The sequence below is a fragment of the Leptinotarsa decemlineata genome, unplaced genomic scaffold (genome assembly GCF_025532065.1).
Source record: "Leptinotarsa decemlineata unplaced genomic scaffold, Ldec_3_MD MMD2_tig00026294_RagTag_RagTag, whole genome shotgun sequence".
NCBI classification, from domain to species: domain Eukaryota; kingdom Metazoa; phylum Arthropoda; class Insecta; order Coleoptera; family Chrysomelidae; genus Leptinotarsa; species Leptinotarsa decemlineata.
Window position 1 is genome coordinate 6,955,400 of NW_027412674.1, and position 14,411 is coordinate 6,969,810.

The 14,411-nt window shown below is 33.0% G+C and overlaps 2 protein-coding genes across 3 annotated transcripts in view; one reads left to right on the plus strand and one right to left on the minus strand.

Moving 5' to 3' along the window:
• Positions 1 to 3,033: 3,033 nt before the first annotated feature.
• LOC111512471 (lys-63-specific deubiquitinase BRCC36) lies at positions 3,034 to 4,281 on the minus strand. Its single transcript, XM_023168595.2, has 4 exons — positions 3,931 to 4,281; positions 3,669 to 3,879; positions 3,412 to 3,615; positions 3,034 to 3,352 (listed from the first exon to the last, which is right to left on the minus strand). The coding sequence occupies exons 1-4, from the start codon at positions 4,045 to 4,047 to the stop codon at positions 3,111 to 3,113; spliced, it is 774 nt and encodes a 257-aa protein (XP_023024363.1). The 5' UTR covers positions 4,048 to 4,281; the 3' UTR covers positions 3,034 to 3,110.
• Positions 4,282 to 7,804: 3,523 nt separating this feature from the next.
• Positions 7,805 to 14,411, plus strand: part of melt (ventricular zone expressed PH domain-containing protein melted) — a 45,575-nt gene continuing 38,968 nt past the window's right edge. Inside the window, exons 1-3 of one of the 2 annotated variants that reach the window (XM_074180238.1) lie at positions 7,805 to 8,314; positions 12,514 to 12,762; positions 12,818 to 12,992. In XM_074180238.1, the coding sequence (XP_074036339.1) occupies positions 8,171 to 8,314; positions 12,514 to 12,762; positions 12,818 to 12,992 (568 nt within the window). In that variant the 5' untranslated portion in view covers positions 7,805 to 8,170. Of the gene's footprint in view, positions 8,334 to 12,513; positions 12,763 to 12,817; positions 12,993 to 14,411 lie in introns of both variants that reach the window. The other variant, XM_074180239.1, reaches the window with a different exon arrangement.

The window sequence follows — 14,411 nt, forward strand, 5'->3', positions numbered from 1 at the left end:
TAGGCAAAATTTCTTCTTTTGTCGATAAACAAAGAATTATGATGTTTGTGAATAAGCATATTATTAGTAGCAGTCAGTTTAGGTTTCAGAGTTTGAAAACACGGAAGATGCTGTGTTTCATCTACTGGAAAACGTGTATCTCAATTTAAATAATCATGAAATAGCAGCGGCAGTTTTTTGCGATCTTTCAAAAGCTTTCGATTGCGTGGATCATGAAATTCTGCTGCAAAAACTAGAAGTGTATGGGTTTAGAGATATATCTTTGAAATGGCTCAGATCATACCTGTCAGAACGTACTGAGAAAGTCAAACTCCCGGACAACATATCCCATCTCCAGACAGTCACTTGTGGTGTTCCACAAGGATCGGTTCTAGGCCCAATTCTCTTGTTATATATTAACGACCTAGCCCACATTGATATAACCGCAGAAATAACCAAATTCGCTGATGACACATTATTTTGGCATTGCAAGAATGAAAGGGAACTGCATGATTTGATCAGCATGGATATTATAAAAATAAAAGACTGGTGTGATGCTTATCTCTTGTCATTTAATATCTCAAAAACTAGCATCATCACCCTCAAGTGCTCCAAACTCGATATCTACCTGGGTACTCAATTAATAGAAAACAAAAAGTCAGCAAAATTTCTGGGATTACAAATTGATACAAATCTTGATTTTGAAGGTCACATAAATAACCTATGTAAAAAAATGTCATCAGGATGCTTTGCAGTCAGAATATCAGCAAATGAATTGGGCACTAATATGGCAAAAAATGTGTACTTTGCTCTCATCGATTCCCATCTGAGATACGGTATCTGTTTTTGGGGAACGTGTTGTGAGTTAGAAATATGTGTAGAGGCATTCCTGTCGACCTTTATTCAGAAAGCATAAAATCTTGACCTTGCCTTCCATACTTATCTTGGAAATGTTGTCTGATGCAAAAAAAATACAGGACGGAAATTTTCATTTCACCACGGCGAAATACCAGAAATAAGCTCAATATAGGTTTACCGATTCCAATATCATCAGAAAAATGTTACCATTTGCCAATTGAAATCAAAGGCCTTTTATTCTTTAGACGAATTCTTTTCAGACAGAAATTTAAATTATATAAACAATTAATTTTAATTATTGTGTTTCAATACCTACTGGTATTTAAACTATGTTACTTTTTTAACATTTTGTTTTATGTTTACATTTAGCTCTGAACTGTATAGTTGAATATGTTAACGAAGTTGATACTTACTGTTATTTTTTATGCATTCACTTTTATATTTTTATGCTTTATAGTTTTTCTATTCTCATACTTACATTTATGTGTTCCATGAGAATATTCATTATCATTATTATTTATTTCAATATGTAGTATATATATATATTATTACACTCTGACTACTTTTTCACCCCAAAATGCTGAAATCACCAAATGCTCAAATATTACTTTTAATTTGTATAACTTATATTCTTTAAAATAATAACACTTTGACAATGATATTTTATCTTTGACAATATCTTTTAAGTTGTGTATCTTATATTTCTTAGAATAGTAACACTTTGTCAATGAGATTTCATCTTCGACAATAGTACATTTTGATTTAATTTAGCTCTTGATGCTTTATGATACATAGTCATTTTGTCATAGCGCTTCTGTCGTTTCTTCCAGTTTCGCTTTTCTGTTTATGTGCGAAAACATTGAGTTATTAGTGTTGACTACAGGTTGTCAACGAGTTTAGTGATGTGATACGGTAAGCCGTGTGCACTAAACTACTGGTGGGTTTTTGTGTTGTTCAGGAATGGAAGTCGCTTTGAGGAAATCATTAAATGCTTCTTTACAAAGCCTTAATGATGGATACTGAAATTAGACATCCACGACTAAATAAAAATTTAAATCAACTTCCAATTCAACTTTGAATAAAAAATTGACATGATGATGTTATGCACTTCGAATAGTTTCAAATAAACTGAGATCATCTACAACAAAAATGGTAATCATTGAGTCCCACCTGAGATATGGTGTTGCCTTCTGGGGATTTTGCAGTCAACAACTTTTTCATTCAGTGTTTGTTTTGCAAAAGCGAGCGGTTAAATACTTATGCAAAGTGGGAGTACGTGAGTCATGCAGACCATTATTTTTGAGAGAAAAATTCTCACTGTTACTTGTATTTTCGTACTGCCTGATTTACAAAAAACATAATATGGTTAGAACTCCGAAACATATAAATTACATAACCCGGCAAGTATCAGAAAATGAAATACATCTTCCTGTTCCAAAAACAAGTCAGACAAAGTATTCTTCAATTTATGAAAGTAAAAAGCTGTATAATCACATACCTTACGAAATTAGGAAGAAAAAACTATAAAAAGTTCAATAATCTTGTTAAAGATGCCCTTGCAACAAAAGCATACTACAATCTTGATGAATACTACAATGGAACTTTGCTGTAATTTAATATTGGTGTTTTTTTTTGTTTATATTGACACCTATACTTTAAATATTAAAGTATAGGTGTCAATATAATATAAATATATAATATATATATATATTATATTATATATAAATATATAATATATAAATAAATATATTTTATACTGGGATATATCTTATTTCATTGCCATGACATGTAAACTTATTTTGTGTACAAACTTTGTTAAATTTAATTTTATTATTGCTATATTTTACCTATTAAATATGTGAACTTAGTTTTGCTCATATTGTGTTTTTTTTTCTTTTATTCTTTGAAGATTTTTTAACAAGCTTTGTCAATAAGATTGTATTTTCTTGGACAATAAAGTATAGGTCCATCTATCAATTCATATAGTTATTATTCAAGACCTCAACAACAAACAGTCACAGCTTACCTTTGAGAAAAATATCAACTAATTCTAGAACCACATCCCCATCTCAATTCACTCATCCAGGAAACTCCAATAATAACCCACCTATTTTATTCCTTTGAGAAAGTGAAATAAGATTTTATGACAGAGTCTAAGTTAATTTTTTACCTGTTTGAAATATTATACTAGGTAAAAATAATTAACTCAATATATATTTATAATGTTGCTTATAATTAGTTCAATCACATCAAAAGATGACAAATTCATGTCATCAACGTTTTTGCAACTCTTTTTTCAAGTTTTCTAATGTCCTTATTCTCTGATTTACGGTTTTCAATCTCTCTTCAAGATCATCACAAAGAGGACGAGATAATTTTGAAACAATATGAACCAGAGCAAGTGTTTTAAATGAATCATTGTGAATATTAGCTAGCTCATCTTGAGTGTCATTATCTTTCACATCATGGCATTCCACTTCCTCCTGGATTAGTATACGGGGAAGATCCGCAATTCCTGGAAATTTAAATAAACTTTCATATCTGCAGATGTATTCAATTATTAGATAGTTTTACCTTTCAAATCATAATTTTCAAAAGGAGAATTTTGGATCACAAGCTCAACTTCTGTTCTTTCCAGGTCTGAGGCTCCTTGGTGGGCTTGAAAGCATGTAACTTGAATGAGATTGTTAAGTGATCGTGAATCATTCTGGAAGACTGAAAATATCAAGCCTACAAATAAAGGATCCATTGTTTGGTACACTGCCTGAGTTCTTGTATCTAAAAACAGCTAAATCATCAACAGAACATTTTTATATGTTGAATTACGGTACCAACATGGCTGGGCCACACAGTTATGTGGGGATGTGAATGATACCAGCCAAGTACTCTCATTGGCCTATCTAACTTTTTAGAGAGTTGATCAGCATACATGGAAGCAGTACATAGTTGTTCGGGGGATATTTCTACTCTGTCAGGCTGCTTATCACTGCGGTGTAATGTAACACATGCTGAAATTTTCGAAATGCATTTGATATCGTCAACCTGAAATCTGAAATGGAATAATCAAAATCTTCAGTGATTTAATATTTTCACCTCTCCCACTAATAATCCCATGATTTCCTGTTTTTCTGTTGTCAATGCATGCTGAACACATAGTGTATAAACATCAGAATTCAAAATTACTTTTCTTAGACACTTTTCAGAAACCATAATGTTCTCCTTATCAATCTATTCTCTTCGTCGTCGTTTGTCTCTATAAACAAAAATATTTGTCCTCAGACGAAAAGTTATTCTACTTTTCTTTAAACCCTTTTATGCAAATTTTTCAATTTTTGTCATGGGTACATCCCTACACGGATGCAAACATTTAATTTGTTAATCTAACCTTAGCCAATTATTCTACTATGTAATAACAATATCACCCATTACCACCAGTGTTGCCAATGATGAATTGTCAAACTAGCAAACTACCCACAAGTGTGTCTGAAATTACCCGATTTTTGCGAGAGCCCAACATTTCAAAAAGTCGATGTTTTCAGATGATGTTGTTGTGGAATGTATGTTGAAATCAGGAATTTTGATGCCCTGAAAGTCAACATCCCCATCGATTGATTCGAAATTTTCTATACCTACGCGTCGATTGATACGAATTGGTCGATACCTATGCTTTTACTTCTCAAGGCTCAATTTGGGAAAATTGTCCGTTTTAATCTCAAAAGCCGTGAGTGAATGAATAGTAAAATAGCTGTACTTGAACTCGTGCACAATTAATGTATTTCTATCCTTCAAGATAGTGATGAAAAAAGATAAAAATACATAGAAGATTCACTAGTCCTCTACCACCAAAATAATTCGTTAAAAAATGTGGTGCAAATAGTACTATCAGTGATGCTGTTGGCGCCAATTCAAAATAGCACATTATAACAAATGATGATTTGATTGACAGCACTAGGGTTGACTAGTGACTGGGTTTCATATTTAATTGTTGGCAATCATTGTTTCCGTCATAACTTCATTAATTCATAACTTCATTAATTAGGACTCTTAAACAGAATATACATAGGATGAGTCCACTGATTGATTCATCTATTAGTCAATTCGAAACGTCAGTGCGTTTTTACTGGTCGAAGCGATAAACGTTAAAATATGGCGGTATCTATCTAATTGTAAATAGTGAAATTTATTCAGTGAAATTTACACAAATTCAGTTGTACCAACAATGAAATATAAAACCCGGCAATCATCCAGTCTTTATAGAATAAGCACAATAGAATTTATTTTTAATATTATCCCTTGTTAATCCCTTTTAATGTAGATGGACATTAGACAAATATCGACTATGCCAACCAAGGACGAAAACAGGATACCTTTAATTTTTGTAAGAGAGAACGCACATAATGAAAAACATTTATTGCAAATAAAATTGTGAATACCATCCTGGCACAGTCATCATTTCAAACTACATATAATAATTACACAACCAACATCAATGCAAGAACGGAATACTACATAACATAACATAACTTGAATAGGAACTGTAAATTTTAATGAAAAAGAATTCAAAACAAGTTACTTCACGACGTTTCGATTGTTAGTATCCTCAATCGTCTTCGTGTGACGACTGGATTATTCCTTCCATAGATGAATATTTATAGGACATTCGAACCTATCTCCTTTTCCCTCACTTAGGTCTCAGATGAGCACTATAAAAGAATTTTCAAATATTCAAACTGGGAATCCCCCCCCAGGAGTGAAAAGGAAGCGTTTACATATGAAAATTACCTTTTCATCAGTGTTTCTACGTACCCGCTATATTTTCGGAGACTGATATTTATATATAGGTTCGTTTTATGTTGTAGATGTGCAATAAGAAAGATTTCCAAATATTCCAAGTGGGGCGTCCCCACTGCGTATAAAAGTGGTGAGTTTACATATGAATATTACCTTTTCATCCCTGTTTCTCCATACCGCTATATTTTCGTAGGCTGAAATTTTGTATGTAGGTTCGTTTTATGTTGTAGATGTGCAATAAGAAAAGATTTTCAAATATTCCAACGGCCGCGGATGCAGCTCTGTTACGCCATCAACGCAAAGTACGGAAATCGCATTTAGAAAATGCCAAAATTAGGTACTTTTTAGGTGCTTTTTAGGTACCGAAGTCAAAAATTAGGTGCTCTGTAACTTACACCGCAACTCAATACTCAAAGTTGCGTTGCTAGCAGTATGTGATGCTAGCAACACAATGAAAATAATAATAAAATAATGAATGTTAAGAGAATACTATTAGGTGCTAATTAAGTGCTAAACGGTGAGGATCGTAAAATTTTCTAATTAATAAACAAAAGCTTCCTATTTCGCTAAACAACAGATCTAAGAATCAGGTCTCTCGAAAACGAGGACGAATGCTCTATCAGGTATAAACTAGCGTGGTAATAAAGTGCTAATTAGGTGCTTGCAAAAAATTAAGATGAAAACGACCGCGAATAAGTGAAAAAAAAATTCGAGATACCTGATTTGAGAAAAAAATTAACAATATGCAATAAAGTCTTGAGATACTCGTAAACTAATACATAGACAATCAAAATAAAATGCTAATTAAGTGCTCACTAGATGAATAATAGTAAACCTAGATTCCATAATGCCTATGGGGCTTATATGGACCCGATAACCACCATATATGGACCCGATAACCACCATTAAAAAAAAATTTAAAATATGTTTTTTCTGTTAACCAGGTATCACACCCCTACGAACGATAACCCTCAGAATTCGAAACTTGTGCGAGCTAAGAACTAACGAGGTCTTGCCTTTTAACGTGTGATTCCTAACACGGGTTGGACGATAGTAAGTGAAAATTGAGCGTTCAGCCTGTGGCTTGAACCATCGACTCACACATCGGCCGATTGACTTAGTGAACCGCCCGGCTACCGACCGACCGGTCGGTCGCACAGGGACCGCTCTTACGCTAGTTGCACACATACCGATTTTGGACGGCCAGTATAAAATCGGCCGATATTTTATTGGTAGCGGGTGCTTGCACACTCACCGAATTTTTATCGGTCAAACAATCAGTTGTTTTGTTGTCGTAATTAGCACGCACTACCAAAACGAAGTTAATGCGTAGTAACTACAATTTCACCGAGCATTCGAGCCTGGAATGGTCGGTAAAGAACCGGTGAGTATGCAAGAGTGTATTTAGTCATGTAGGTACGCCACTACTTCCCGGTACTGCCGGCGATACAGTGGCAGTGGACGGCTGCTCACCGGTATTTTACCGGCGACGATCACCGGTCGGCGTGTGTGCCAGGTCCCGTTCCCACATGTGGTTCACTATTGGAATTTGAACGACCGGTACAAAGTCGGCCGTCCAAAATCGGTGTGTGTGCAACTAGCGTTAGAGCGCCTTAAGGATTTTCCTGTAGTGCTTGTCTTTTGTCCTTAAAAAAACGGCTATTTTCGCATATAATTTGCGTGTAGGTACGTCTTTCTTTGTAGTAGACGCATGGGTTGAATTGTTTGTTTCATTCTCATTTCTACATTTCTTGCTTTCTTGCCTTTTTAGGAATTTTTCCACATTTTTTATGAAAACGGAGAAGTAGGGAGCCAAAAAACTTTTAAAAAAATCTCCTAAGAAATATCTCTCTTCAATTCATTAGAAATAAGTGTATTTTTCTTAGTGTAGATAATATAGACCAACTCTTAGCTCTGATCCTGTTCTGGAACACTGAGAGAAATTCAAATGATATTCATTTCCATACCTACTTTACCTTTTCAAGTTGTCTATTAGTATTAACTACCTTAAACAATTTTACTGCTGAGTACATTGAAATCACAATAAAATGTTATTTTTAAAAACAATCTATTTTTATATCATTATCCAATCCACTATAAAGAATCGCAGATTCAATTAGAAATCTAATCCTTAAGCCTTAACAAAATAATCTCGAAAACTACAGTGATTCCCATTAAAAAACACAATTCTACGTGGCACGCCCAGTAGTTGCAATAAAATATAAATATAGGAACTCAGTCAGGTGCCTCGCGCATGCTCAGGTATTGACCACCTGTATGAACGAACATACTTGCTAAGCTTATTCCGAGGTTTTGAGTTCGAGTCGTTGACCACAGTTGAAATATGTTGCATTTTTACTTTTACAGTTTTGTACTAACAAAATGTTTCTTTACGACCGTTATCACAGTTTTTCTTTAGTGTGAAAGTTGTGTGTTGCGTTAGTGAAGAATGATGGATCTCGTTTGTTTTGATCTTTTGGCTGGGAAGATTAGATAAAACTTCGCTTGTTTTGATTTTGTGGATTGTCAGATAACAAAATACATGAGTTTCAACGTCGCAGACCAGAAGATAAACAGAAAAATGCATGAGTTATTCATGCAAGTACTGAAAAATAGAGATCTCTCTAGAGCTGGGGATCTTTTCTCTGTTCCCGATTCTGTTATCGTCAATGACTTGACCGATGTGGTGAGAATATGAAAAAACAGTAATGTACCATATTTTAAACAAATGTTGAATGAATGAGAGTACGGTTAAATACCTTACAGCCCCCTTCTTGTAATTATATACAGGAAGTTTTACTGCCTATGACGAAATTAAAATATAGTTAGTGTTTTAAAAAATGAGCCTTTAATGAAATGAAAAATTAACCTAAGAATTATCAATTAAAAAATATATTCTAGTTCAACTATTGGAAAATAAAGAATTTTGTCATCTAAACCATAAAAAATTAACACCTACAAATTTTGATAAATGAATTATAAACTATCAGTGTTTTTTTATTAATGAAGATTGTTGTAGAATAATGGAATTGTATGTGAATTATTTTATTTATTTGTTGAACAACATTGTTTATCAGCGGGAATTGAATTCTTGAAATACACTGCAGTGTAATACAAATTTTTATGAATAATTCTTAAATCTAAAAAATAATTAGTTTACTCAATGGATGGAGCTGATATGATTAGATATGGCTATCCTGCTACTAAAATTTGCTGTCACATACTGGGTGAAATTTTTTTCTTGGCTCATTCCCTATTTCAAAAAATTATCCACAGAAAGAATTGTAACAAGTCTGTAGAAAAAAATGTTAGGGGAAGTTCACATAGGTAGAAGATGGATTTTTGGGAAGAATAATAAATTATATGTTATTCTTAAATAGTTTTCTTTTGTTATATTCTCTGGACATTGACAATGAGAACAGATTTTTAAACAAATAAATTCATAAAGATACATATTGGAATTTTACTATTCTCATATTTCTAATTGAGGTTCTAATTGTGCTGTTGGGTTGTAGGTATTATTTCTGAAATCCAAATACAATTAGATATAACACAAATATTTCACATCTGAACAAATTGAAAAAGGATAGTCTTTCCTCAGGATATACTTGTAGTGAATATGGTCTATAGATATAGGAAAAATAATGAGAATATTTTTCGATATAATCTTGAGAATATTTCAGATGGCTTTATAACTGTTTCAACCATAATCTTTTCATAATTTTCATTTCAATATATTTTTTTTCACTTAATGCCTTCACCCACACCAATAGTACCAAAATGGGTAAACATATCTTCTATTTGCAAATTAATGTTTTTCAAATTTGGTACTTATGTATGGGTATACAGTGATACAAATTTATTTAACATACCTACTTAATACCAATTTTTTGGATATTTCCCCTTGAAACAGAAATGTCATCAATTTTCTTTTTCAATGGACATCTCACAAGAAAAACTATATTCTGAAATACTAATAACAAAGTGTATTATTATCTCGATTACAGGCATCTAGAAATCAATAGAATATATATTCATAAATTGATGGATGTAGCTGTTACTATGTGGTATGAGATCATCATGAAAAATGAGAAATAAAACTTTCTATGTTTTTTTACCACTTTTATTTGTGACTAATGTTGTTAGTGCAGTTTCGTCCTATAAAGATATTTTCAAAAAAAATAAACTCAATACTTTATTGTAATTGTTTGAAAATGTCTTTACAGGATGAAACTGCAGTAACAACGTTAGTTACGCATGAAAGTGGTAAAAAAACAAAGTTTTATTTTTCATTTATCATAATGTATATTTGGCTATTTTCTCACAGTAGAACATTGTATATAGCTACCAAATTAATTCAAATATCTTTTCAGAATTTTTGGCATACCCCGTGTTACAAAGCTGTAAGAGTAATCACACATCAAAATTCAGTTGCCTAAATATTTTCTGATTCAAATAAATAATTTATATTATTATAACAGGTATAATATGTAAGCATATTTTATATTGATGGCTTAATATTTTTTCCTTAAAATCTGAGGATAGTAATGATTTGAAAAAAATCATTTACATGGTTTGAACTACAATTTTGGATTGGAGAGATCTGTTCAAAAAATGAGGTGAATTTTTATTTTCCTCAAAAAATATTTATTCATCAATTTCTATTTTGTTCCCTTCAATGTAATCCTCCTCAAATATAGCACACTTGTGCCAGCATTTTTCCAATCCTCGAAGCAATTCTAATATGCTATTTTCAATATGTAGATGAGCTCTCTCAGCGTTTCAGTTTTTATCTCCTCAATCGTCGCAAAACGCTGACCTTTCATTGATATCTTCAATCTTGGGAACAGGAAAAAGTCGCAGAGGGCCAAATCTGGTGAATACAGTGGCTGAGGCATGATTAAGGTGTTGTTTTGTAGCCAAAAAATTACGAACAATACCGGACGTTTTCATTATATTGCTTCTCGTAAGTCGCTCATAACTTCAAGATAATACTCCTTAATGATCATTCGACCATGTAGTAAGAACTCCTGATGCACTACACCACGGTAGTAAAAAAAAAACAGGGAGCAAAACCATGTCATTTGATCGCATTTGGTGAGCTTTTTTGGTCTTTGCTCTCTTGGGCTCGATTGAACTTTGGTTTGGGGGTAGAGAAGAAAACTATTCCATCATCTTGGGCGGTCCGCCATATTGGATTTAGAGTTACATGTGTTATCACCCAAACTAAACGTATTTACATAATTTTAGAACCATCGGTTCAGGATAAGTGTTTCAAAATTCAGTGGGGATATTTAGTCTGAACTAACATACGAGTATGTACATACATATATGAATACATACATACATATAAATGTTGCAATTTAAATAAAAGCTTGCATGAAAAGGAAGTTGAATATGCACTCCTCTGATCATCCATAATCAAAGACCGCCTGCCCATCACTGACGATGCCCAAAAGGCAAAGTATCTGAATAACCCGAAAGAGAGACTTGAAATCGCCTACAAATTTCCAAAATCCAAATAACAGCTTTTCAGCGTCAGGATGAAGATAAGATTTGACAAAAAGTCGGTGCCGATGAAATTCAAGGAGGGTGATGCATTGTGGCTCTACCAACCCCAACGGCGGTAAGGTTGTTTCCCAAATTGCAGAGACCATGGCGTGAAACTTACTTGGTAATCAAAAAGATAAACAATTTTGTGTACAGAATTCGATTGTCGCCCAAAAGGAAGTCTTAAGTTCATCCGTGTAGAGCAACTGATTCCTTACATGAGTCATGATGTTCCTGCTTGGAATGTTGTTCGGGACGAACAATCTCAAAGAAAGGTGTAGTGTTGTCAACTATGAATAAAATGACGCTGAACTTCTTCGATCGGCGGCGACCTCAACCCCACTTGCGTTCAATTTCTCTTGATGTTTTTGGAATGCCGGGTCTGTTCGAGAATTGTTCCATCCTCTTCCGAAGACCTCCATCGAGTTATATAAGCTTTACCTCTATCTAGAGGAGTCTTAGTCTAGTTCGGAAAGTGCAGTACAAAGTGAGCCAATAAGGCGATAGACATTTGAGCATTAGTCTGAAGTTCAGTTAGAGTTTTTGGGGTGTATTATCAGTGAAGTAGCGAAATAAGGTTGAGTTTAATTGTACAGTGTGGTCAATTATCGTCGAACCTACGATAAATTGGACAAGTTTTCAATTTTAGGGAACTAGAATAATCTCTTCTCAGATCGAGAATATCAGTGGTTATTTTTGGAATACTTGCCAAAATCCAGAATTGTCGAATTTCGTTTTTTGGCACTATCACCTCCATTTCGAATTATGTGAAAAAAGGCAGAGGAATTTTCAATGCATTATCAATGGATAACACTAAATATGCTAATATTTAAAATTAAACACAATATGTTGCCAAATTATCTGAGTGATCAGTTGACCTACACAAGTAGTATTCATACACACTCCACTAGAAATAGAATAGGAAATTTTTATATCAACAGAGAACATTTAGGTTGTGACTCGTTGTATAGTTCTGGTCTGATTGCATTTAATAATCTGCCAAGTCATATAAAAAGCTGTGATTCATTAAATTCATTCAAAAGAAAATGTAGTGAATATATTTGAAGTAATTGTCATCCATAATTCGTCTTGTTTTTTAGTTTCGTGTTTTTAAAATGTGGCTTGTCTCTAATTTTATATATATATATATATATATATATATATATATATATATATATATATTTTTTATTGTTTTGTATTTTATAAGTGACTGACTGTACTATGAAGAGCATTATTTGCTAATACAGAATAATAATAATTTCAAGTATGTTGAAATAATCCTTTTAGTTAACTCAATATTGTATTGTAATTTGCTATTCATAATTTATGTTTCAGTTGAAAGAGATTACTGTTATCGCTTCTTTTCCTGATTACGTGAACAATGATAATGATCAAAGTGTAGTAGAGATTTGCGTTACTCGAGTCACTTCTTGTATAAGAGAAACAGGAAGTGTGGAGCAGCACTGTGAAGCTCTTGTTGCTCTCTTAGAATCATGTCTTCATCACAATCTACAAATCTCTGCCAGAGACGAAGATCCTCCTCATGCTAAGATCTCCAGCGACATTATTTCCTGTATATTTTTGGTAAATTGATTGTCCAATGCGTCAGTGTAAGTTGGTGATTTGAGAATCTTTTCAGAATTATAGTAAGAAGTCGGTTATGCAAAGAGCCTTGCCTGTAGCAGTTAAGTTTTTACATAAAGGAAATAAAGAGTTATCGAGAAATATGGCTTCTTATTTATCTCTTGCTGCAATGGAACACGCCTCTCTACTAACACCACATGTTCAACCCATCATGGACTCGATAATTTCAGGTAAAGACAGATCTATCTTCGTTACTCATCTATTCAAAAAATTAAGAAGTGTTAAACTTCTTTAAATCACTATCAATAGTTTTATTAGGTTTATATGAATGAAGGAAATAAACAAAAGAAATATGAATGTCACTGAGGATACACTATAAAAACAATTAATCAGAATCTAAAAATTGTTCCCTCGTAGTTCCTCAGGGTTCTATATTAGGTCCACTCTTATATATAATATAGGTATGTAAATGATTTTTATAGTGATCAGTTCATTATGTATGCTGATGACACATCTTTATTGATAACTCAGGAAAATATTAAGTCACAGTTAATAAAGCATCTGATGAAATAAAAGGAACCCAAAAATGGTTCTCAGACAATGGCCTCTTGTTGAATGAAAGAAAAACTGTGCTTTTACGTTTTAATCATTCAAGTACCACTCCAGATCACAGTTTACTGGTAACGTCAATCAATGGATCAATTCAACAACAAGAGGAGACAAAATGTTTGGGTTTGAAGATAACAGAAAATCTCAAATGAAACAAGCATATTGATACGATTTGTAAAAAGATATCCTCAATATCTTATTGTATTCAACAACTACGCTGGAATGTAAATAGATCACTCGTATTGATTTACTACCATGCATACTTTCATTGTAACATTGGGATTATAGCTTGGGGAGCATCTAGTGATTGTTCCAGAATACTCAAAATTCAAAAAAGAACCATAAGGTATACAGCAGGAGTTACTAGAAGGACAAGTTGCAAACTCATCTTCCAAAATCTCAGAATATTGACTGTTACAAGTATATACATTTACGAGATATTAAAATATGTAAAATCGCACATAACCAGTTTTCCTACTCTTGATGGTAATAAGAATTATAATACTAGAAATTCCCTACTGTTAGAAGTGCCAACACACAGATTAGTTGTATCTGAATCATGTCCCAGGCTTATGGCCATTAAATTGTATAATAAACTTCCAAGTACAATAAAAATCTGGCTCTAAAAGAGTATAACTATCAAATCAAAGAGTTGCTCCTGGATAAATCTTATTATTTTCTCAAAGAATATATGGAGGATAACTTATGACCCTGTACATGTGTAACATTTTAGGAAGATTTTAATAATGATGCTATTACATAAATAACATATTATTTTTGGTTGTGACTATTATATATTACTAGTACTATGTTGCTGTATCGCTGCTGTTCCAATGTTTGACAGAATCAGAATCAATAGTGTTTTGAAACAGTGCTTTGAAAGAATTGTTCTACGGCGAGTTACAGAAAAATTGATAGCCTAAAAACCTTTTCTATGAAAAATTACTTACACATGTCAAGTTTCATCACTATCGGTTGAGCGATGTAGAAGTTTATCACTTACCCACCAACCAACCAACCAACAAACATCCATTTTTATA